The following is a 27113-nucleotide window of genomic DNA, read 5'->3' as shown; positions in this document are numbered from 1 at the left end:
AGCCGCTCTCAAGGAGAAACTGGTGACTTAGTCCACAAGGGAGCCGATATATACAAAGCCGTTCTTTATCTTAACAACTGGTATGTATAGCTAATACGCAAAGCAAACCTGATGTTTCTGTGGAGTTTGTAAAGTCAGTGGTGCCTTTGTCTTATGACTGATGCAGCTTCAGCAGGTGGAGGTGGATGCCCTTTAAGGAGAAAGGGGTGGGTTCTTCCCATGTCAATGGTGGGACGGAAGTCTCATTAACGTGGGCCAGACTTGGAGACAAAGCCCCAGAACTTCCCCAAGGTCACACTTGAGGTCCTAGCAGAGGCAGGGCGTGCCATGAATTCGAGTTTGACTTCACAGCTGCAAGAACAGTAGTAAAGCTGTGACCTTTGCAAGATCCACAGAAGGTTTTGGCCTCTGGTCTTATCTCAAGGGGACTATATGGTGAAAGTAGGGTAAACGGTTCTAGAACAGACAGAGAGGCCATCAAGTCAGCACTCCTGACAACGGAGCACTCAGGGTGACATGCTTCTAGAAGGTAAGATAAAGATGAGCAGCTAACTACAAACAAAAATGTTAAAACCATAAAGTACAAAGAGATGGCAGTCAGGGTTGGGTAGCATTAGATTAAAACACAGAGAAAGAAAGTGAGGATGAAGCAAAGCAAATCCAGAACACAAGAATCAAAGCACATACAGTCTAGATGGGAGGGAGGAATTTAGCTGTGCATTACTGTGTAAGAAACATACTGTTGAAATTCTATGAGAAATAACTTTGCAAACTCGCAGAACACAAACCATTTGTCTCCCTTGTCTGGCTGGTTCTATATTGTAGGCCCTAGGGCTTAACCAGAGGCTGTAATTAAATGTATTTTGAATCTCTACTTGTAGGAAAAAAATAATGCTTTAAAGGTTAAATATTAACAAGCTCAGGCATGATCATTCATATTTAACATGAGTCCCAGCATCAAGACAATGGCTTCTGGGCTTATAACAAAAGTTTAATTTCTGAACTGGGAACATTTTGATAGTCCAACATCTATTTTTTTTTTTTGAAAATTTAATTCCGATCTTTATTATGCTCCCCCGGAATTTTCTGTGTGTATTATCCTGTTTGTTGTTAATCATCAAAACAACTTTGATGACCTCAAGGTAAAGGGTCTGTTATGTGGGGAGGAAGATTGAAAACCATGGCCAGGCATCTCAGAATTCACCTTTTGCAAATCCTACTATTTTGAGAACCTGAAGAGCCAAGAGTTTTTTGAGGATGAAAATGTCCTTGTTACTGAAATGCAATTCAAAGTAACTGACTGAAAACCTTTTAATGGGTCTAGAAGATTGCAGGTCTGAGTAGTTACTATAAAAACATGAGATACTGAGTTCAAATCCCTACCACATATGTAAAGAGTTAGGCATAGCAGCCGTATCCCCAACTCCCTTGACTTCCTATTCTTCTTAATAATGTATGTGTAAGGAAGAAAGACAGGAGGTAAGAAAGCAAGCAGTGTCTCCCAGTGGAAGCAGAGTATGTAGCATGGCTCACTTGAGATAGGGCATCTTCTAAAGCTTTATCAGTGATTCCAGAGCCTAGGTGGGAGGATGGCTCAGCCTGTGATGTGCTTGTTATACAAGCATGACAGTCTGGTTTGATCTCCAGTACCCGCACAGAAAGCACAGTGGTATGCCTTTGTGATCTCAGTACCAGGAAAGCAGAGACAAGAGGATCCTTGTGGTAAGGTTAGTCAGCCTAGCCTATTCAATGAGCTCCAGGCCAGTAAGAGATCGTGTCTCCATAAAAAAGATGGATGGTGTTACTGAGGAACAATACGCCAGGTTGTGCTTTCTTCTCCATACACACATATGTATATATACCCATATGGACAAGAGTACATGTATGGGTGCACACACACACACATACACACACATACACACACACACACACACACACACACACACACACACACACACACACACGCACACTCTTCCATAAAGAGCCAAAGAACTTCAGCATTAGAAAGAGCTGATCTCACTGTGGCTGGGGCATTTCTCAAGTTATTAAGCAATCATTTTCCAGAGAGCAAGCTATGTTGGCTGTGTGTCCTGGATCTACTAGAGAACTAACACAGTGAAGTAAAAAAGAAGGAAGAAAGTTGTGTATGTCGGCACTCCAGTGACAAGGAAACACCCTATTAGATCGTAGTCAGACATCCATAGCAAGACCCTTGATGTCAGAGAACAGAATTCCACGGCCAGATGCTGTCCAGAATAAAAAAAAGTGATTTTATGTCATATTCAACTAAATATATATTTTGAATGGATTTCCAAAGTACGACTTATTTTTAATGGACTCTTTCCTGTAAGGAATAGAAGCTTTTTACAGCAGAGGAGCAGGTAGATTCCCCAGGCAGTGAAGATACCCTGGAGGATATGGATAAACTCACTAGATGTGCCTCTCAGTCCACAGAAGGTACAATGCCTGGTGACCATGATTGAAGTACCTACTTGAAGTACGATGACAGACCCACGCATGCTCTTTTTCTGTTCATTTATATTTTGTTAAATACACCGTCTCCATTTAGGAGAAGTATGTGTGTAAGAGCTCTATAGAATTCACAAATTGTATGAACAAGGGGATTCACTTGCCTTTTGCAGCTCTCTCAGATGCCCAGCAGTTTCTGTAGCTTTACATGTGAATTTTCAAGTTTCTTATTATCCTCACGTCATCTACTCTAAAATTGAAAGGTTTAATCTATTTTTTAATCATCTTAGCATGCAATGGACTTATCCAAAACACCCTAAATAGCTGCTGGGAATTCTGCAGCCTCTGCTGATCAGTTCCACCCATTTTGCTGGTCGCCATAGCTTCCTCCCTCTCTTCTTGGTTTTTACCTGGTACATCCCTGATGGAGGCTCACCATGGATCCTTACTTCTAAAGGTACCCAAGAAGCCCTCCAGGAAAGAGACCTGGTTGACTCTACTTCCTTCTCTTTTCAGTGTTGTTGAAAGAGTTCTAGAACCTACTTTGGGACAGCCCAGGGGGTATGGGGTAGGCAGAGGGAATCTGCTATTTAATGAGGCCCCAGGTGATGCAAGGCCTTTGGGTCCCTGAACAGGCCTCTGGGAATCACTAAGATGGGACTGGCCTTTAAGCCGAGAGCACCTCAGCTTCTGATCAAACTGAATGAGGGATTTTATTGAGGATTCAGAGTCCTTTCACAGTAGTCAGTCTATCTTCTCTTTATAAACAGGAGAGGCCCCAAGAAATGAGCATGTTTGCCTATGTTCATGGTACCCTTATCAAGATTATGTCAATTAATAAACTGAGAAGAAGAAAACAGCTCTAAGTTTTTAAAGCAACCCCAAAAAGCTACTAGGAAGCTGAAATGAACTTGACAATGACCTGAAGGTTGACTAGATACTATTGTAAGTAATAAAACTTTATATAATAAATAATAAACATACAACATACACACACATGTGCACGCGCACACACACACACACACACACTATTCCCCAACTTAGGAAACTCTGAAATCTGAAGGAAACCATCCTTTTTCACTCTTGAAGCCATAGCATCATGAACATTTTTGCTGTCTTGGCTTCTGTGCTTGTAAGTAGACTGGGACTTTGTAGGCTCTTGGAATAACAGGAAGAACGCAGGCCTGTGGACGTGCACTAATCCCAGTATAATGGTCTCATTCTTTGCACTAGGAATAAGAAGGTACTTAACAAAATAAATTATCACCTTAGGTAAGTTATTTCTGGTTTAAAAATGGTTGAGAATTACCATGAGAACAGGAAAAAACTGGGATCCCTGGTGAATAAAAAAAGAACTACTTGATTGAATTATAGGCCATGCTGAAATGTTCTTAAAACGCTCTCAAGAGTCTGTGAGAAAAGATAGTAAACAGCATGCATAAAACTCTGTGCAAAGCAAAAGTCTTTTAATGCCTTTGTGTGAAGTGACATCCATTACACAACAGACCAGAGATCTCTTGCCGTTGTCTGACTCTCCAGTGTCTCTTTGACACTAAGCGCACTGACAAAAGGCTCATGCATTCCCGGTGGGTCAGACATCTTCAACAGGCTGGGGAAGCGCTAGGAAAGTGTGACATGTGTAGGTTGGCAAGGATCCTGGCCTGAGAGCATGAGTAAGATGTGTGACTAACAAGTCAAGGGCTGCCTCCACACTCATGGCTGAATGGAAGGCGCTTGGCACCTCTGGCGAGGGTGTCTCTTCACTGCTCTCCCCTAAAGGGGGGTGTTTAAAAAAGAAAAAGACAGGAAATGGCTGCTGAGCATGATATGTGACAGTGACCGCGGGTCAAAAGGAAGAGAAATAAACTAACAAGAAAATTGTTTCTGTATGGGCAGGTGTAAGATTGCAGCTTAGGGGTGATGATAATAATTAACTGTGTTCAGAGATTAAATGTAAGTCACTGGAAACTGTGAATGTACATGCGGGTATGCAGGTGTGTTCTTAAGTGTGTAAATGTCCGTGAGTGTGCAGGTACATGTATATATGTAGGTGCACATGCCTCTGTGTGTGTGTGTGTGTGTGTGTGTGTGTGTGTGTGTGTGTGTGTGTGTGTGTGTGTGCGTGCAGATGCCAGAGATTAACCTTGGGTTTTGTTCCTCAGGGGTCATCCACCTTGGTCTTTGAGACAGAGTCTGACACTAGCCTAGAGTTCACGAACAGGGCGAGGCTGGCTGGCCAGGAAACCCTAGGGGTATGTCTGTCTGACCTTTCATATGCCATGCTCCAGCCCAGCTTTGCAGAAGGTCACTGGGAACTAAACACAGGCCCTCATGCCTGCAATCACTCTACTGAGTAAGAAGTCTCCCTGCCTGGATCGTTATAAATTTATTATAAACAATAAAATAGAATTCCAGATGACTCTCCTTGTACTCAACACTGTGCTAAATCCTTCAGGATCTGTGCTATTCAATCCAAAGGTCACAGGGTAAATAAAACTACTGGGCCCAGGGACTGAAACCAAGTCATAAGAAGGAGCTGACTTTTATATCTCATGTGGACCTGTATTGAAACAAATACTCAACTTAGTTACTGGACAAAACTGTTTAAGATCCTCCCCCATGCGTGTGTGCACTTAAGTGCATGTGTGTTAAGGTGATGTGGACTTTAGATGTGTGCATGTGACCGTACACATGCAGGCTCAGAAGAAAACCTCAACATTTCTCACTTTCTAAGCTTTTCCCTGCTGTTGTCTGCCAGACTATCTGGCTCATGTGTTTCTCAGGGTTCTCCCATCCCCATCCTATCTCCTGATAAAAACACTGGGAAGAGAGATGCATGCTACTTTGTCTGGCTTCTCATAGGTTCTGTGGATTCTGACTCTGGTTCTGCACCTTTGCATGACAAACACTGCCCGCTAAACCCTCTCCCCAGTCCAGTTACTGGAAATCTTCTTTACAGGATTAAAACAACTTTGGCAAATGAATGTACTCTTTTGAGTGAAATTTTTATGAGATCCAAACCCAGGTCAAGTCATTCTGATGAAACTTAGTCTCCAAACTACAATATGTAGGAGACATGAAATATAAACCCAAATTTGAGGACAGCATGAGGCTCTTTACAAAGATGATGTGGTGGAAAAAGTTGAAAAGTTTGCAGATCATTTTTATGTAACATATTGAAATAATAACATTCTAGATATACTGGGTAGTGTAAAACATACTGAAATTAATTTTGTCTGTTTCTTTTTGTTCTTTCATATGAGGACCCAAGGCTCTGAAATCAGAGCGTGGCTCTCACTTGATGGGTGATACTGCCTAGGTGGACCCTTCATTCACCTCTCCAGAGCAGGCTTTACTGCCCATAGTTTACAGAGGAGGATACCATGGTGTAAGGAGAAACAGCTATGCCGCTCGGCGTGTTACTGGGCTCAGGCTAGCACTGATTTCAAGAGCAGCTCTGACTGTGGCCGCATCTCAAGGCCTAATGGTAAATACATCACTTAGCATGGGAATTTGGCATTCAGGTTATTACTTTCTAAAACAGTTAACTACACATGCTATGAGGCTGTAATCATAAGGTCTTGTGCACCCCAGAAACTCAGTCTTTTGAGATTAGTCTGTCTGCCATCAATATCAGCAAGCATTTAACAATACAAGATCATTACTGCAACTTGCTCCAGATGAAGGATTCGAATTAAATTCCATCAAACCACACTGAGGTGACACACTTTGACAAGCTCCTTACATCCAACCCCCCCACCTCCTGGGAGCTTGTGTTTTATTTTATTTTATTTTTTAAGTTTGCTCCCCCATCCATTCTTTCCATCAGGGCAAAAAGAGAAGGCCCCATGAAATGCTGAATGGGGTAAAAAGAAAGTGCGCCAAGTTAATAGGTGACATAGATGGACTCTCAGAATCTGTGAAAACACAAAACCAGGAGGGCACACTTCCCTCCCTGTACAATCTCCCTTTTGTTGAGGAGCCAAGCCCCCGTCTTGAAACGTGTGGGCAATACATCAGCAGGCATTATTTTAAATCAACCGGTTTTATAAAATAAGCCAAGAGTTGAAAGAGGCAGGACTAATTACCAACATTCCTTGATGAATTACTTAGCGGCGTGTGCTAAGTCAATGTACGCCTGTGTCTTGATCCCCAATTTTAGCCTGTACTTATTTCCCAGGAGGTAAAAGGAACATGTGGCTAATTAAGGCGCCAATCTCCACAGCCAGAAGTACTCAAAGGTAAGATTTCTTTGGAGGGAAAAAAAAAAAAGACAAAAGAAACGGTTCTTTGCCTGGTACTTATTAATCTAATTTTTACTAGTTCACTAGAAAAACAGAGTTGATCTTGTCACCTTTAGGCGATGTGAAAAATGCTACATATTTGTAAGTTAGCCAATAAGAACTTGTTAAGCCTTTCCTAACTGGCAGGAATGTCTCTGGTTTGTCACTTCTAATTAAGTCTCAACAAAATTTCCAGCCTCTAAATTTTAATTATATAAAAACCAGGGCCAACGGGAAGATTACAGCAAAGTTATGTATACCACGGTAAGGGACGGAGCAATCTGAATTGTGCCTTTTATTTTAGGCTTCTATACAACACTAAAATTATTTGCAACTGGATGATTAGATTCCTTTTGCTCATATTTTAATTGCAGGGTCTCTGAACCTTTTTATCTTGCTTCTAGGCAAACTTCAAGAATTGTGTGATGAACGTGATCTAATAGACCTACCCATCAAAAGCAGTGTGCTGCTCAGAGAGTAGTAGGTGATTAGGAATTCACCAAACTCTTAGGTACAATATGTTAAAGACACCCACTTCAGTGACATAAAGACTACAGGAACCCAGTCTCCTAGGTCTGGTGTCTCATGTATGTGTGTACATGCATGTGGTGGCTAGAGGTTGACATGAGCTGTCTTCCCTGTCAATCTCCACCTTATATTTTGAAACAGGGTTTCCTGGACCCGGGAATCACCAGTTCAGCTGGGCTGCCTGGTGCTGTCCTCTTATCTCTGCTTCCCCAGAGCTGAGATTGCAGGCCCGGGAGTGGTGAATCAAGTTCAGGTTCTAAGGTTTGCAAGGCAAGCACTTCAGCAACTGAGCTCCAACCCCCTAAAACACAAATCTAGTTTAAAGAAAAATAGCAGCAGGGTCGTGGACTACTATGATATCCAACCGTAGCAACGTCCCCAAGATCTCCAAGAGGAACAACCTGCCTTTGATTCATCTGGACCGTCTTCTGGTATGATCAATTAAAAAAACTTAAATTCATGTATATGAATGAAATGTACATGCGTTCACTGTACATATGCCTGCCTGCATGCCAGAAGAGAACATCAGATCCTGTGATAAGAGTGTTGTGACCCATCATGTGGTTGCTGGGAATTGAACTCAGGATTTCTGGAAGAGCAGCCAGTGCTCTTACCCACTGAGCCATTGCCCCAGTGGCCTCTGCCCTCCAGGTGTTATCAATTTTAAAAACAGTGATTAAAGCAGCTCTCTCTAGAACATTTCATGTTAACTGCATCCTGGTCTATGTGCTTTCTATACATCTCATATACTTACGGTACTATAAACAAGATCTGACAAGCTGGGAGGTGCATGAGGGTACAGTTTTCAAGTTAGGCTGACACTCAAAAAAAAGAAAAAAGCAATAAAAAGAGACACATTCGGGACAAGAGCCAATATCCTAGTACTGATTGCAGCTATAACCTTGAGCAAAGTTGCTGTACTAATTTACATATTTTAACACAATTTCCAACCATTTATTTTAGTAGGATGAAGTTAAATTTAGATTTTGCTTACATGTGTCCGAATCTCCCCGTTCTTAAGCACACTCACGTTCATGAGTAGTCTCTCCAGCTAATCCTTTCTCTAACTGAGATGAAGCAGGGCCACATTTATGAAGGGGACTGTGACCTCCTTGTGCAATAATAAAGTCATTATTACAGCCAACGTCCACTTAAAAGCAAATAGAAAAACAAGCAGATCTGAAACTCTGAACGCCAGAAGTTCTGATACTGAAGGGAGGAGGGAAGGGAAGCAACAGCAGCAGCAGCAACACAAACAGGACCCTGGGGGAAATTCCTATGAGGAGTGAATAAAAACCCTTTAGAACCACACTGGTGTCGTTGAATATAGAGGGACAAGGTACCTCAATAGGCTGAGCCATTGAGACCCTTCTATAAAGATCGTGGCTTTAGATTCTCAGATGTTGCTGTAGGAACCCCCAGTGCTGCTTTTTCACTCATAATGGCAACTCAGTCAGTAAATGGAAAAGTACCACAACAGTCAGTGTGGTGAGGCAGAATTCTTACATAGGAAGAACATGGTCAGTTCCTAGGTCTCAAGTATCTCAGAGACTGGAGAAGGAAATTTAATTATTCAACAGAGAAGGCCCTGACTAATCCCCAGTGAACATCATGTAGCTTTCTGTTGAGCCCAAGAGATTCCACTGATATTTCTTTCTGGCTTCCCACATTATTTAAAAGCATTGTTTCTGGTGGTCACTGAGACATGCTGGGACTTGGAGTGGGGGTGTAGTAGAGAGTATAGAGTGTGGACCTAACAATATGACTAGAGCAGAAGCAATCTCCATATGCCTGTCTGCCTACCTGAGTTAATCCTATATATCCACAGGGCTGTTAAGGGAACAATGAGCTAAAATTTTCCAAGTTTTCAAACTGTCACCAGATATGGCTACATTCAGTTCCAGAAGCCAGTGAAGCAAGCCGTCTTGTCTTCCCTCCATGTCATCAAAGCAATTCCTACCAACTTCATAAGCCATAGCCAGGAGGTCTGTAATGGACTTGTGTTATAGGCTCATATGTAGCCATATCACTTGAAGGGTTGAACATGACGATCTTGATCTTCTTTAGAAGCTTATCAGGTTACTCGATCTAAGAAAGATGCCTGTCCATGTATCTGTTAAATAGGGGGTGCTAACAACAGCCTCACAGAATAGGGATGGGAGCAGCATCCTATATCTGTGGTATGCACTACCATGGTCCCCATGTGAAACGTGAGCATGATTGTAATGAGGGTTCTATGGCAGACAAGACCCAACAAGAGTGCAGAAGCTGCATCTATGGGAACGCTAGCCAATATTCTCGAAGCATAACGGGCAGGGAGGGGGAGATGCTGAGAGCTCAACAACAACATTGTTCAACCTTTCCTCATTAATGAGCCTCTGAGACCTTTTAGGTGTTCTGCTGACTGTCCCTCCTTCCGCCTCACTTTCCCAGAAGTTTAGCAGACATACCAACCCTGCTTTCCTAGCTGTACACTGAACCTGTGGAGATCAACAAACAACTGTGGCATCTATGATGTGTGTGTGTGTGTGTGTGTGTGTGTGTGTGTGCAGTGTCATCCAGTTGTCAAGTCTAAGGATCTCCCTGTCTCTGACCTCCCATGTCTGAAAGTCACTGTCATATATATTCATTCCCAACTTTGTATGTGTCTTCTTTGATTTTAAACTTAGATCCACACGCTTGCACCTCAAGCACCCTCATCCCCTGAACCATCTTCCAACCCTGGACATTTTTCTTTCTAAGAAACAATTTTGTTTCCCTTAATGGTATGGTGCTTCCATTTTTGAGGATGTATGATCTACAGGCCTTATCACATTAAAGGGAAATCACATTGTAGAGTTTACTAAACTCCTCCTTGGTACTGGCCCTCACCCTGAGACCCATACCTTAATTTTTTTTTTTTTACAATACTGCCCTTACCCCAACTAGTAGGGAATTGTCATAGATGGAAGCAGACTGCATCTTCCTTTGACACAATAATATGAGAAACAGCCAGCTGTCATGTCCTTTCAAACAAGACACCTGCAAGGACTCCAGGTAGCTCACGGAGACAAACTAAAGACCCTTCTACTCTCAGATAAGCTGCTGTGTGGTTAACATAGCCACTAGGCACAGCTAGCTGCCCCCTGCCAGCCCCAATCTGAAGAAAGCAGAGAGAAACCCAAGATTCCAATCAAAGCCCTTGGCCCCATAAAGCCCCAGATAACGAGAGAGAGAGAGAGAGAGAGAGAGAGAGAAAGAGAGAGAGAGAGAGAGAAGAAGAAGAAGAAGAAGAAGAAGAAGAAGAAGAAGAAGAAGAAGAAGAAGAAGAAGAAGAAGAAGAAGAAGAAGAAGAAGGAAAAAGAAAAGGAAAATCTGATCCCATTTTTTTGCTGACCTCACCAGGTAAAAATGCAACTAGAGGTTGGATATTTTGTTGTGGATAATAATGTAATTACTATTGTTGTGTAATGATTACATAACAAATGTAAACAGGGAGGGCCTTGTCTAGCAAATACTGAATTGATAATTACAGTAGAGACAGAGAGTCCCCAGAGAAGAGTAGGGGATTGTGAAGTCTCAAAAGGAGAGACAACCAACGGAGAGGAAATACCCAGGGTCTGTCTACCTGCCCAGCACTGCCTATTGTATCTTGTTAAGCTGTGCTCCTGTGGAAGGCAATGGTGGCATTGGAAAGGGAAAATGGCAGAAAAGCCACTGATCCTACAGGAAGCAAGAAACCTTTGAAACCATGGCTTCCTGGTGGATTTTACCTCCTGCTGTGGAAATCTGTTGGAAGACAACTGCAGTCTCCAATTCCCAAAAATCACTGACTGGGTCTTAAAAATCAGGAAAATCACCTTATAGGTAACAATGAAGAAGTCTAAGATTCTCTAGGGAAATCAAGTCCCTGCCCGGTGGGGAGTGGACGGGGTATTTGTGGAAAGAAACAGAGTCTCTCCCTCTAAATAATGATGTGGTCTTGAAAACATATAGCTTTATGCAAAATCACAAGGACTGAATCAGTATTATGAAACTCTCTGAAACCAAGGCTTACAGTCCATGTATCTCACACTGACTGGCAGTTTAAGTGTATGACTATGGTAGATAACTCAGATGTAGCAAGTCTTATCTTCCGGGGACAGCTACAGATCCAGACTCAGGAGACCAGCACAAGCTGACCTGAGAGAGGCCATGTCTTTCCTGCTTTGAACATCCACTGAAATGAGATTCAGGTTTCTCAATACAAGTTGAATAAATCAGGAACGAAAGTTAAATGTCGAGTTTGAGATAAAGCTAATAGGTTTCTGAACCATGCGCAATGCACTACTCTATCACCAGCACTCTCAAGAGTTACTGCTCAAATGTGCAGAACATTGACGAGAGAACCACCTCTCAATGCCCAGGTTAACAGTCTGCATCATGAAGGGCCCTGAAAACTACATGTCTGGGTTTGATGAATTGGTAAGAAATCTGCCCAACTCCAGAAATGATCTGGAAAAAAACAGAAATATTTAAAATGAATCCCTTCAAACTCAGTAATACACTAAGTAATAATTCAAAAGGATTCTTTTTCATCTATCAACACTTTCTCCAAAACAGAGAAAGGAAAATTCAATGTACAGCAGAAAGAGCAGCTAGCTTTCAGATCTTTAAACTAAGGGAAAGAGTGGGACGAGGAACTTACAAGTTTCCCAACAGAGAACTGAATATCAATTATAAACTACTATTAGGTTCCACACTGCCTGGGTCTGTGAAGAAGATAACAGGGAATTAAAGAATTTGACAGTCTCAGATCACAGTAGCAGCTGCTCCAATAATCAATAACAGATAGATGAACCAGTGACAGGAGAGGCTCAGTTAGTGTGTGAACACCAAGTCCATCCATCCGTGTGTGTGTGTGTGTGTGTGTGTGTGTGTGTGTGTGTGTGTGTCCCCATCCCCATTCTGACTGTGATGCTTCTGTAGATAAGAGACCCACCATGGCTAAAGTTCTGTCCCTGGTGACTCTGATCTTGTTTAGATCAAGTTCAGTCTCAGTCCTTATAGCTGCTGACAAATTCTACCCAGAGAAGAAAGTGCCCTATGCCCCATAAACAGTTCTTAGCAAATTTTTAATTCACAATCTGAAACACAGAGTGTGCTCACAACTGTGAAAAAAGTATTATACAGGCCTAATATCACTGTTCATGGTAAAGAAGACTCCCTGAGTTACCATGCCAGACTGCTAAGCATGTTCTTAAGAAACCAAGTCAACACCCCATTAATGTGCAAATACCACAATAAGACTCAACACTCCATGCTATCGGATGTGAAGTCAACGTAAGGATTAAATGCACAATTAATGAAATCAATATAGAATACAGAGGCTACACCTCATGAACTATGGCATGGACTGGGGAAGAAATGATGAGAATTTCCACTCTCTAATACAAATTCCAAGGAATCCAAAGTTTTCAGATGTCAACAATTTTTAAACATGCTTCATAGAGCTCCGTTGCTTAAGTAAGATGCTGCCAAAGACAGGGATTAACCTGAAAACACTGATTTTACTTGTCAAAACGAGTAGTTCAATCTGCTGGTGGGTTACTGGTGACAAGGTTTTGTGTATTTATGAAATCTAGACGTTAGCATTTCTTCCAGCGCATTTGTACGAACACACGGGAAAATGGAGAGACTTAATGGGCATTCTCCACCTCCACAGCTGCCTCTTTCTCTGAGAAGTGGGTATGCACTGACTCTGCCACTCAAAACTGTACAAAGAAATCAATAATTTACTAAGGCAGTACTGTCAGAAAAAATGTGTTCGGTGTAGTATATCACATCAGAATGCATACGATTAGCCTATGTTTCCATTACTACTGCTATGGAAATAAATAAAATTGTCCAAGATTAAACAAATCAACTACTTCCCTATAGCCATTTACTTCATGAAACTGTGTTCTATGATTTAAAATTCAAAAAAGAGAAAAGGAAAGCAGAATGTGTGTGTGTGTGTGTGTGTGTGTGTGTGTGTGTGTGTGTGTGTGTGTGTGTCGTGAAACCTTTCTTCATTCAGTATCCCATACTCTGGGCTTAAGAAACTATTTTTATAAAGTTGAGGTCAAACATTCTCAAGGAATCACTAGTAGAAAACTTGCCTTAATATTTATGTTTGAATGTCTTACAGTATTACCTCAGATGAATCAAATCCTGTTTTAACTTGGTCTTTGGCTTAAAAGTACCTAAGGCTGTCTGACTAGCTATCAGCTCTGTACAGCCTGTTAGGCCAACAAGTCCTTCTCATTCAAGAGACATGTGATCTCTAACATAGCCCGAGCAGACACCTCTGTTTAATACTGGCCAGCTAGACAGAGGCAACGACTGTTGAGAGCACAGGAAACAAATTCAACGGGTGGCCTTTTTGACCAGGTCATGTCTTCTAGCCTCAATAACTTGTCTTTGCTTTAAGTTAGGCATTTTACTGGTATTCTGTTCTTGTGGGGAGACTACAGTTCAATCCAGTGTTACCGGGAAAGCAGAGTATAAGGGAAAATACATAAATTATTCAAATTATTTAATATAGGTGTTAATTGTAATAAGGCTAGAAATTAACATTCTAAACATTTGAAATTTATATACATTTTTGTATAATATTGAAATGATGTTTCCACATACTCACTTTGTGATACATTCTCCACCACCCAATATAACTACTCTTACAGGAAAATCCATTTCAAGTAAACACACTTCAAGGCAATTAAGCACTACCTTCGAAGTTGAGGTAAACCACTTACAAATCCATGTCACTGCCTCTAAAATTTGCGGTTTTACTTAAAAAATTTACTATTATGGCAAATAAAACAGATACTCTTCACTGCAACTTGTTACTATAAAAGTCACAGTGCTTAAATAAAGTATAAGCAAAATGACCATGGCTCTTGCAAACAGAAAACAACAATTAAATCTGTTTCAACTTAAATAGGGACAATTGGCTCTACTCAAGCAGAACAGAGAGATTTCACGTATAGTTTATGCTACAGCCAAAAGTTGTTTTTACTTGACAGGAGATGGCAGAAGAATAAAAGAGTCATCGTTGTGGCAATATCCAGAATTCTGGTCAGATTAAAGTAAAATCTTATGCAAAAGCAATTGGGTTATTTTGCTTTAGCAAAAATTCAACTGATTTCTCTATCAAAGAGTTCTACAATAGGACCATTACGTTTTAAAATCTTTGTAAATAACTATGTACTGGTTTGAAGTTGGGATTTAAAGAAGTCTTTCCTCATGGCAAAGATCACAGACAGATCCTGAATGTAGCATAACCGCTCCTGTTTACTTTAATAATGAACTTTAAGTAGGGGAGATGGAAGGCTTTTTTTTTTTTTTTTTTTTTTTTTTTTTTTTTTTTTTTTGTGAGCACAAGGGTAAAAGCAAAGACCAACAATGAATTTGCAGCATGTGGAGTTCACAATGCTTAATGAACAGGAACAACTTGGCTCTTCAGAATGAATCAATTAGGTGAATGGGTAAAAGGTAAGTAAAACATATGGAAGTTTCCCTATGCCTGGTCTTTCTTGAACCAGTCATATTTACAAATTGAAATGTTTATGAAACAAGGCAACTCCCCATGTGGCATGGGAGACAATGCAGGAGATAGAGCTCCTGCTACAACTTCCTCTAGTAATTAGGAAGCTATGTGTCTCTGTTAGAAGGATGTTAACAAGCTCCTGCAGTTTCCACTCTAGCAAGAAATCAAAGAGACCCAAAGCAGACAGCTCGCTTCAGTAAAAGGATTATGAAGTCTGGTTATTAAGGCACAGACAGAATGCTTGACCACAGTTCTCTTTCTGAAGAGACTTTCTAAAACAATTAGCTTCTAGGGCCAGCAGGATTTGCTAACTGAAGAGCAAAGTTAAAGTGTGGTCCGGAATGCATTTATGAAGACACATAAGTGTCTACAAGAGGACTCTTTCAGGTAACTTATGCATGAAACTATTTCCAAAAGAAAGAGAAAAAGAGAAATGCTCTTTGTTATAACAAACATCAGATCCCATTTTGGATTGGTCATGAAAATGTTGACTGTTTCCGCCATTTACAGGCTGCCATAATATTTAGTTAGTTCAAATACTTCTTTTAAAATACAAAGCCTCATAGGAACCACTGGAAGCCATGCTTAGAAATAAGACTAACAGCAATGCAAGTAAACATGCAGTCCAGTGAATGTGACACCTAGGATGTGGAAAAGGGACAGGCTGGGTCCACACACAAGGGCAACACTCACATACCTTGAGGACTTCCATCGGCACCTGGGTGGCAGAGGGAAGGGTGGTGGGCACGCTGACGTTTATGGCTGGTGTCTGACTCACGGCCACTCTCTGTTGCATGAACTGGGCTGCCTGCAGCTTCTGCTGCTGCTCCCTGCGCTCCTGCTCCTGCATCTGCTCACGCATGAGTTGCTGGCGTAGCAAGATGCGTGATGTCATAGTGGAGGAGCTTAACGGAGGCTTGGAGGCCCCAGAATGCTCTGCAGAACTGCTGTGGGGAAACCAGAAGGCACACAGCATTTAGTATCCTGAGGAGACCCATCACCTGCATCGCGGGGTATCCTAAATGCCACCAAACTAGGAGGTGAGTCTGCACAAATATAATCAAGGCATGGCATGGCACTCCATATAATTGAAAATCAGGAGGTGACAGGATTCGAGTCATTAGGAGTTGGATTAAAATAAGTCAGGCTGATTGCATCTAGGGATTTTTTTTTATCAAATCACTTATTTCTTTTTGACATTTTGTACCACGCACAGTTCATCGCCACTGAATATAATGCTGATACACCCAACAACTAGGAGCCATTGGTCTCCATGGCACGCAACTCGGCACAGATAAAACCAAATTACTTGGTTTGCTTTTGTAAAAGTAGCTCGGTCTAAACAACCAGTGACTCCTGCGCGTTCTCTAAATGTCCTGATGGTGTCTAATATGTTTTCTAGTAAGGAAAGACTGTTACTGGAAGGGTTTGGAAGACTAGATCACACAAATCATTAAGGAAAAACGCATCTGGATCAGATGTGCACATTGTACCCTACCCTTGTCCAAAGGCAAGGGGACAGAAGGGAAGCAGAAGTGACAACCCAACTCTTCCTCCTGGTGCTCTTTGTGTATCTTTCCCTGAGCCTCATCTGGGCATGAGTATCCGGGTTCTGTCTTTTCCCCATGAGGTCTACTTTAAAGGCCAGGGACCCACTCTGTTCACCGTTATCTAACAGGCTTGAATGACAGTCAGTAGGTAAGAACAGAAGAGCGCCTACTTTCTTTAGGTGTGGCTTTAGGTTGCTTATCTTGCCAACTCTGTGCTATGAACAAATAATAAACCCCTTTCATACCTGGAAGAGATGTATACAGCTTTTTACCCATTTATACAAGGGGTGGCACGTTCTTTAAATATCTACCGCACCACTCACATTGAAAAGCTTTCCCTCCTAAGGACTGATGCTGTGAAGTTTACACAAAGCAATGTTTATAATCCCCGTGTACAGTGATCATCACCCCAACCGATGTTTATGCTTGCTATTATTACCATCCAGGATGGGAAGCAAACTTAATTATAATTATTCAGATTTCTGTACAAGCTTATAATAAAAGATTTCAGCTTCTGGGAAGAGAAAAAATGAACATTAGAGTCCATCACGCTTCGGGGAGGTATCTGAACTTACCCTCCCTCTTGACTGCAAACCCCAGTACCTTGTTTACCTGCCTACCAAAGACACAAGTCCTGAGGCCCCTGGCCATCTCTGTGCACAGCCTGAGGACAACAATGCTACACAAGTGACCAGATGTGCTACAGGATAAAAGTCTGTGTCACACTCCTGTGGCATTCCCCCAAAAGGCCCTAGAAGTTTATTTATTTTCCATATAAAAAATTGGCTCAGTAAATTACAATAAATCACAAAATTTCATACCATGTATCTACTAAAATTCCATAAAAATAAAACTATCAATATGAATAAAACTATAGGATAAAATAATTTTTCAATCGAGGTGGAAATATCTATGTAGTGTCCAAGACTAGTAGTCTATGTAGTGTAAAAGACATTCATGACAAGAAACACATAATGAAAATGTATTATTATTATTATGCTTTAATAAAATTATATCCAAATGCTAAAAATAACATATTTATTTTGTTTCAGAAAGTTCCTTAACATGTAATGGTCCAAGGAACTCAAAAGTGGAAAGAATTCACATATACAAAGGCTTTTAAAGATTTCAACATATCCTAAAGATTTAAAATAGGATGGCAGTTAATTAATAAAATATGAATTTAATAACATATTACCTTCCTTGAAAATGCAAAATGAACAGCAAAGTAGCATACGTGTGCAGTAAGTATAAATCATAAAGTCACATTCCAAAGTGGATTTACAGGCTGATTCAGACTTAGAAGCTCTGCATGCATGTGTAAATCCACAAAGCGCCTAGCAGGGAGTGTATGGGGCAGGCACACTTGCCTGAAGGGGGATGAACTTAGGGAAATGAATTTTCTTTTAACTTTTCTCCTTTAAGCTAAAATAACGCCAAAGTATTTTTTTTCCAGTGGCAATATATACAACAGACTCTAACTAAAGACAGTGATAGGTGATCAACTTCACCACTAGGCTACAAGAAAGGAGACTGGAGCTATCAGACAATACTTCAACTATAGGAAGGGACCACAGTGACCTAATCCAGGATATCAGCTCTCCTGGGTGTCTTCTGCAGCCCCTAAACATGAAACAACTTCCTTCTTCTGGTTTCCCCGGCACTCCCTATAGACAGACAGGGAACGCTGGGCAAACAGCATCTATGCTTTGCTTATTATCTTAACATTGTATACTCATCCACACAATCAAAACATTCCCTAGCCATTGCTCTGTGAACCTAAAACCACCAATTCACTAGTGCAGAATCTAAAAAGAGCAACTGAAGAAAATGTATTTCCCACTTTGAGTATGTCTTCAAAGCTCAAATGTACTTTCCTAAGCCAAGAAAGACTGAAGATAGCTATTTAGAAATAAATAAGTGGTCTTACTATTCAGAGCCTGTCAGATCCAAGCATTCTCAGAGAGAATGATCCTTTTGATAAAAACAGGAGCAAACCTTTGTGCAGGAGCAAAGGGAGCTGTGGACTAATCGTGCTAATTAACTGCACAAGACGAGTCACTGGCTGCAATACCAGGGGGAAAATCCTTTCAATTAATAGTCTAGCATCCCAGAGACAAATTAAAATGACTAGTTAGCAAGCCCACTAAGGCTTCATACTTTAACCACAATAAAAACATCATTTAAAGTGTCATCTATAATAGTCTATCAGGAAAAAAATAATTCTGACCCATACAATTGAACAGTACAAATACAGGGAAAACGTATGAAAGAAACAATAGCAAGCATGTTTTATATTTATATAAACAGAGCAAAGCTCAGCTAATTGACAGCTTAACAAAGGATTCTAAAGGGGTAGTGCAACAGAAGCATTGGGGTTACTTAACTACGTGTGCACGTACAGACATGCGTGCACAAAAGCGCGCGCGCACACATACACACACACACACACACACACACACACACACACACACACACACACCCTCTAGGATATTTCTGCATTATGAGAAATGACTACCGGATTTTCAACCTGGTTCACCATCTTTTGAGTGTCCACTTCTCTTAGAAATAACTGAATCTATAATTACCACCTCATTGACAAAGACAAACACAACTAGATTTTACTCTTTTCGCAAGACAAGGGAGCCCTGTTTGTGAAAGACTGTGCAAGAGTTAGTATGGAACCCAAGTTTATATAAGGAATATTCCAAGTGGCTAGAAAGACTGCTTTGAAAATGAGGACTTACTGACAAGCCACTAATGACATACATGGAGAGATGGCCACTGTGTCTAATTTTAATTGCTGACTGAGCTCATCCTTGGGCCCATGAACCTGAGCTCTAGCTAGATAATCCTAATTCTGTGAGTATGATTCCTTTTAACCTGATTATGTGAAGTTCATTGATTCAACAAATGGCTATTGCTAGGTGCTGTGGACACCCAGCTCCCAACCCCATGGTTAAGTCCTGGCCAGATTAATTCTTCCCAGATGCCTTCATGGTGTCAATTATTTGGACTGCTAGATTCTTATTGAGTGCTACGTGGGAAGGTATACCCCTCTCCCTCAGAAAGATAAGCCCACAGGCATGGCCATGAGTGCACTGACACATGCCTGACCCTGTAGCTGAACAAGTTCCCTGAGTATGGGACTTGCTCCATACTAGTCAAGGAAGAGGGCCACAAAGTGAACTCAAGTTCTCCTTCAGCCACCACTGAGGAATGTGAGCTTTAATGAGCCATTCAGCCTCTCTGAGTGTTCCCCAAAGCTACCCCTAGACACTCTAAGGACTGAGTGAGTAAATGTTAAATTATTCAATGTAGCATCTGGAATGCAGCATAGGAGCAAAGGTAGACCCTTGTGTGGCCTCCATTCCTACCCCTTTTGATAAGTTTACATTTTTAGCTTTCAAAGCTTCCTCCTCTAGGATGATAAACAGCTACTGGACAGGGTCCTATCTTACCGGGCATATTTGTAAGTACAAATATTGTATTCTTTTAGCTTTAGCAACTGTTTAAAAAAATCAATATTTAGAGACCTTTACAATTAACACAGAAATGATGCTCTTCCAGGCATGTCAAGACCAGCCTGGGTTGAGGTTAGGATCTACACTGTTTTACACTATACACTATATTCTTTAAATGCAACTGCCAGTCTCTTGTTAACAAGACACCTCACATCCTAACCTGCCCTCCCAAGCACTTCCCACTTATTCTCCTATTCAAATTTACTCTCCATTCCTTCTTAACACTATATTCTATTTCACCTTTTTGGAAGATTCCCCCACCCCCAATATCTTACTATCTACCTGATCTCTGTGGATGCTCTGAAACACAATTTAAAGCTTAAATGCTAACTACTACACATAAGAGAAAGCACATAATTTGCCTTTCCGGTACTCATTGACCTCACTAAGGGTGATTGTTTCTAGCTCTATCCACTTATGTGTGAAATTCATAATTTCATTTTTCTTGACAGTACCAGGACTGGGCTACAGTTTTCTTAGTCATTGACCAAAGGGATTTGACAGATGCTCCTCCCACCAACACCATAGGCTATTGCCAATTTGATCAGTTACACTTCACAACCTGACAGTAAGATCCTATTGCCAAAGACAGCATATATTCATGACATCAAGAATGGGGAGGTTGAGCTAGTGAACAGTTGGAGGCTTTACTCTTACTGAATAGAATTAGTACTGCTGGACAGGGTTATATATGCTAACAGAGAAGAAAAATAATCATCACTCTCAATCAGCTACAGACCCAGTGAGCTATAGCAGAGACCTGCCTATAAAGCAGGCCACTGGGACAACAGTGACACATGTTATCGCAGTAACCAGACACCTTTTAAATTGGATTTAAGGCCTACTCCATGAGATGGAACTCCTATACAACACTACTACGTGGAGGCTAAAGGTGTTAGATATCCCCAGACAGAGTTAGAGATGACTGTGAGCTACCTGACTTGTAATCTAGAATCTCAGGTCTTCTGCCTGAACACTCTTAACCACGAAGTCGCCTCTCAATCCCACTCTTCAATTCTTGCTCACTCTGTCCAATGTGGATTCTCGCTCACACCTAGCTACAAGCAAGAACTTTTTAGTCAGGTAGGGATAGTACGTTCCTTTAATCTCAGCTCTCAGGAGGCAGAAGCAAGAGGATCTCTGTGAGTTTGAGGCCAGCTTGGCCTACAGAGTGAGATTAAGGACAGCCAAGGCTAACAGAAAGACCTTGTTTTGAAGAAAAGAACAACAACAAAAAAAAGACTGTTTTAAAAGGCATAAAGTTGGGGTTGGGGATTTAGCTCAGTGGTAGAGCGCTTGCCTAGGAAGCGCAAGGCCCTGGGTTCGGTCCCCAGCTCCGGAAAAAAAAAAAAAAAAGGCATAAAGTTACTCTATATCTACTCACATAATTCCACAGTAACAAAGTAAGTTGTCTGTCTAGACAACATTGTACTAGGTTAAAGAATATTTAAAAGCTTCAGGTTACAATAGTTCAACAATCTCATGCTTAGAATATATCCACCAAGATCCAAAGTTCATAATGCCAGATTGAAACCCAGATGCAAGTGCACATTATCACATACAGATTTGTAAATGGGTGGACCCAGTACAATAGGAAGGCAACCTTACACCCAGCCATCAAGGCTTACTGTGCCCTCCCATTAAGCGTGGCCCACTCAGCATCCTGTGCCACCACCAACTTCACCTGGTAAAGCCATTGTCCCTTCCTTTCAGCTCATGAATGCACAAGGCAGGCCTGGCTAGTCAGCCTATCTGTCCTCTGTCAATAGGGTCAGAAAGGGGCCTACAGTGGCACAGTGAGTTCCATTTTTGACTGAAACTAAGGCAGTATGGTAACTCTCCGTGACAACCAGAAATCTGGGAGCAAACCTTGAATTTTGTGCATCTATCTCAGACTAGAACCAACAATGCGAAGTAAAAACAGTACCAAGGGCTGCAGGAAACAAAGAACAAAAGGGAGGGCACTGTGTCTAGATGGCACATAAAGGGATCAAGGCACCCCTGAAGTCCATGTGACTCTGGACTACCCCCTAAACATTGGTTCAGAAAGACCAGTCCATTTCTTCTCTAGTTTAAGCTTGTTTGATGTGTCTTAGAATTCCACAACTGGGAAATAAGAGTATCGCATACCGAAACATAACCAGATTCAAATCTATACAATAACTCAGTGAACGTCTGTCCAGTTAGACTAGGCATTCAGAATAGAAGCTGTGAATCTTCACATTAAATTTTACAGCTTCAGTATAGAATATATTTTTATGTACTTGTCCACTACCAAAATCAAAGACTTCGTGACAGGATTAGAAATAGGAAAAAATATGAAATATTATCAGTTCAAACAAACAAACAAACAAAACAAAAAAATTACAAACCTGAAGTTAAAACATCTATAGAGGGAAAAATCAACAGACTTAAAGTGTATCTATGAGCGTATATCTATGTATCTATTTCTTGTGTTTATGTGCATTGCGTGCGATCACACAATCTCAGGAATAACTGCATATTCTTTCTGACATGAAATCTAGCCAATAAGATATTTATATGCAAAGAAATGAACATGTGGACACTGTACAGTCTGGTGTACTTTTATAGGAAATTTTAGCAGCTCTCTAAAATGAAAAATCAACATTTAGCCCAAGACAGTTCACATAATGTGGTGGTTATTCATCCCTTATCTAAGGTGCTTGAAGGGGTCATGGGTGTCATCCAATTCTGTAAATTTTACATTTACACACACATAATGAGAAACCTTGAGGGCAGAACCAACTATACACTTGAAATCCATTCATGTACTCTTTATACATATAGACTAGAGGTCATCTTGTATAATAGTTTTAGCTAAACCCATTTTTGATGGCAAATTGTCAGAAGAGGTCAAGTGTAGATTTTCCCTTATGACATAACAGTGCTCTAAAAGCTTTGGATTTCAGAGCACTGCAGATTTTCTGGTTGAGGATGTTTAACCTGTCCTCCTTTCTGCTGGCTGTATCTAGTCACACTGCTACCAGCATTGCCCAGCTTTCCATGAACCACAATGGCTACATGCCTAAATCTGGTCAGTGATGCTTAAGAAGGAATGTCTCCAGGAACTGACAGACACTTGTCCTTGAACCATCTGCCATGGTGTCTCCTGTAATGTGACTATATTGATGTGAGATAGAGTGGGAATCATTGTGAACCATAAGGATGAGCAGGAACTTAAGAGTCAAGTGGTGTTTGTCCCTTTTAGACCCAGAGGAGTTGATTCCATTGACAGCAGAGATGGTTATATCATATTTTCATTCTGTACACTTTCCAGCACACAGACAAGTGTTTGCTCAATAAGCAAATTTCATATCTCTCTTCTAACAAACACTCTGCCTCTTTACCATCTTTGAATGGTCTTTACCATCAATGAATCTATGCAATGACTCCCTCCTCCCCTGGACAGGTGCCTCACAGTCAACTATGAATTAGACTAAAAGAAAAATACATCTGACAAAAAAAAAATGCAGTATCCAGAAGAACCACAATGCATTAAATGCTCATCACTGTTGGTTATTGGCAATTCAGAGAAAGAAGCTGGGAGTGACTCACTCAGCATAAAGCCAGATGAATAAACCAGGTTACTTGTCATTTCCAGTGAAAATATAGCCAAGATGACAGACAAGAGAACGAGCTCTGGTTCTAGCCCCCCTTAGTCTAGTCCTAGCTCTGTGACACGCTCATTGGAAGACCTCTGCAGGGTTTGTATCTCCTGAAAGCTTGGTTTCTTTACGTGCAAAATGGCAATAGAAGAAGACTTTGTGACAGGCAGTAGCTGTAAAATTTCCTTAAGACAGTTAAGTGCTAAGTGCTAAGAACAGAGCCCAGAGACAATCTGGCCAGTGCTTAAAAGACATGGCAAATTATTTTACATCGTGTGTGTATGCGCATGCATGTGTGTATATGTGTTTGTGATGGATGTGTATGATTTATACATGTTCCTGTGTTGGAGTATAGGTACATGAATGTCATGGCATGAGAGTCAGGGTCAGAGGACAACTATGGGTATTAGTGCTTACTTCCTATCTGGCTTGAGACAGGATCTCTTGTTCACTACCATACATGCCAGGCTTGCTGACCCATATGCTTCCAGGGGTTCTCCTATCTCCACTTCCCATGTCACCACAGGAACTCTGAGATTACAGATTCATGCTACCAAGTCTGGCTTTACATGGGTGGGAGGATCTAACGTAATTCCTTACCCTTTGGCTGCAAGTGCTCTACCCACTGAGCCATCTCCCCAGTCCAACACTGTACTTTGAGCCCAGAAAGACACATTTGCTGAACATCTCAATAGCCCCCAAATAGTGAAAGCTCCTGGGTTATTTTCAAGACAGACAAGAGTCTAGAATGCTCCTTTCTGCTTTGGTGCTCACTGGCTTTCCTGGAAGGAAACACACAATTAATTCCCAGGCAAGGGAAAAAGTTAATGGAAAACAGCCCAGCACACATGTTTTGTCAAAGACGTTTGCTAGAAAATTCATCCCTCCAAATTCAGAGAGTGTGGAGGGATGCATATTTCTGTTAAAAATATTATAGTTGACTAGAGAAATATCTTAAAAAGGATTAACTTGGGGACAAACTCAGGTCTGTCCTAATGCTGCATCTGCAAGGTAAGTTTGATCTGGCTTCATCCCTCTGCTTGCTTAAGACCAGAACTAAAACCATTGCGGGCGGTAGGTACCTTCCTTCCTGCAGGTATGCCTCACAGAGAGCAGGCACTGCCTTCCCAACTAGGATCTGATTTACAAGGCAGAGCCTTATTTTTAAAGATTTCAGCATAACGGTATTTCAAACGTATACGTATATGTACTTTGTTCATAAAATGCTCTATCATTTTAGAAAGATGAATAATTAGCTGTTTTAGTGACACAGGGGGGCGGGGGATGAAAAATGTACAAGGTATCCATGGAAGCAAACTTCAGCAGGAATAGCAGCGATTTTCACAAGTGCCCTTTACAGGACTTCGGAAAGACCCATCAACTGCGAATGATGGACTGTTAACCCACGCTTCGATTTATGGGAAATTCATTTTTAAGAATCAAATTCTAAAAATAGTTCTGCTACATCTAGTATTTTTCCATTCTTCTCCCTGTCTTCAAGCCCACCTTCGCCAGCGATGGAACGAATAGCTTCTGTGACTTCATCAGAGCCCCTCCCCTGACCCAGGAACACTTAGTAAATAATTACAAAGCTCCAGAAGTGCTTTTTGCATACGTTAATCTGCTTGGGAGCTGGTTCACTTGGAGACCCAGCTTTCAGTATTGGTTCCTAATCTAAGGGAGTAAAATCGAAAGCGGGCGCCGGAGGGGAAGGGGTCTTATCTACTTAGTCCGTCTCTATTCAGTCCTCCTATAAAACCACTACTTAACCTTGTTTGGCATTTCTTTTTTTTTTTTTTCTTTTCTTTTTTTTCGGAGCTGGGGACCGAACCCAGGGCCTTGCATTTGCTAGGCAAGTGCTCTACCACTGAGCTAAATCCCCAACCTTGTTTGGCATTTCTATGACAAGGAGATTATGCTGATGTCTGAATGTTTTGTTCTTGCCATCAAGAAAAGAAATAAATCAAAAAAAAATTACAAGAATACAAGTCGGAACATATTTTTACAATGCTACTACTACTATTCCATGATCATGAAACTAACAACCCCACACACACATACACCCCCCCCCACACACACACACAGAGAGAGAGAGAGAGAGAGAGAGAGAGAGAGAGAGAGAGAGAGAGAGATCTACAGCGTTTACAGCAGGGCAGTTTGGGGAAATGTATACTGAGCATGTATCTTCCTAAAGAAAATGCCTTTTTTATTTATAACAAAACTGGGCTGTGATCTATTTCATAACTATGCATCAAGCTCTACTCTGCCCTCACCCATCTTTTTAACCTCAGTATTTTTTTTCCTGTCATTATTAATGACCAAAACTCCATTTTAAATGAGAAGGCTCCGTTTCGATCCCTCCTCCCCAAATGAGCTCTTGCCCCTTATCACACCCAGTCACAAGAGGTTACAGCTGCAGCTGATTAAAGCCACAGTTGCACGGTGCCAGCCAGTATTTCTAATTCCCAAGCCTTCCTTTCTGCATCAGAGAATGATATGTTTCTGTTAAGTGGTCCCAGAATAAAACTTCACTTACAGATACAAGCTTTCAAAGGAGCGGGGAATGAGCATCTCAAATCTAAGCGTCTCCATCTTTCTTTCCTTTAAGGTGTTCTGCAAGCCCTTGGCGAAGAGTGAAAGTCAAAGTTACTTCTGGCACCGGCTGTGTCACTAGGGGTGGCTCCTGATAAGGCCCTGGAAACTCCAATCCAAACACAGCTCCACGCTAGAATGGAGCCTGGTGTCTGTCTGCAATAGCAGACCTGCTTAATCCAGTACCTATGGAACCTGAGGGGCAAAGCGCTCCTTGTTCTGCACAGGGGGGGACACTCCTTGAGCCAGGCCAGGCCAGAAATGTATGCAGCAGCCAGACAAGCTCTGGCAATGCTGACTGGACCTTCCCCAGCTTGGGCACCAGTTCAGGCTTGCAAGAGACGCATGCTTGCAGGGGACAAGTGTCATCAGAGAACTTGAAAGAAGGAAGTCACATACTGGTGGATTTTTAACACTTAACAGACTCATAAAAGCAGGCAAGGAAGGCTAAGTAGGAGACTAACTGCCGTTTCAGCTGGAATCTATCAAACAGCCTAGCATGAATCTCTGTCTCTTTTAAAACTATACACACAGCTTTGGTTGCTGGACACAGAGCACAGCCTGCAACTAATGGCTGTGTGATGCACACAGCTTTTTTCACCCTTACATCTACCCAGGAGTGAAGGAGGGCTGTGCTGGCCTCAGCCTGGTGGCGGGAACACACAAGCTGCTTCTACTGGTAGCAGTCTCCTTCAGCACACAAACATCTTTAGACCAAACATCTGTGTATTTTAGACTGGCCTCTGATCAATTCCGAATACATCGGTATACAAGAAGGAAGAAAAACAGCAATACGTGTTCTCAAAGAGAAAACACTTTAAAATGCAGACATGACAACATCAATATTATCAAATATTTATGCTACAGACTCAGCGCACCAGAGCTGCCTGACAGAGTTCTGAAAAGAGCAAGGTTCTCCCTGTAGCAATTCAAAGGTCATAACAAAGACATCTGACACTGACTAGCTGTGTCCCCTGGGCAAAGGACTTTGC

General features: G+C 41.5%; 1 protein-coding gene across 30 annotated transcripts in view; it reads right to left on the bottom strand.

Annotated features, from left to right (window-relative positions):
* The window catches only part of Mitf (melanocyte inducing transcription factor), a 213232-nt gene that overhangs the window by 69297 nt on the left and 116822 nt on the right, over positions 1 to 27113 (bottom strand). For 12 of the 30 annotated variants that reach the window (XM_087656055.1, XM_087656059.1, XM_087656044.1 and 9 more), the window contains one exon: positions 15527 to 15773. In XM_087656055.1, the coding sequence (XP_087512181.1) occupies positions 15527 to 15724 (198 nt within the window). In that variant the 5' untranslated portion in view covers positions 15725 to 15773. 30 annotated transcript variants of the gene reach the window in all.

The sequence above is a fragment of the Rattus norvegicus genome, chromosome 4 (genome assembly GCF_021556685.1).
Source record: "Rattus norvegicus strain SHRSP/BbbUtx chromosome 4, alternate assembly SHRSP_T2T, whole genome shotgun sequence".
Taxonomy (NCBI): domain Eukaryota; kingdom Metazoa; phylum Chordata; class Mammalia; order Rodentia; family Muridae; genus Rattus; species Rattus norvegicus.
This window is presented reverse-complemented; position numbering and strand designations above follow the sequence as displayed.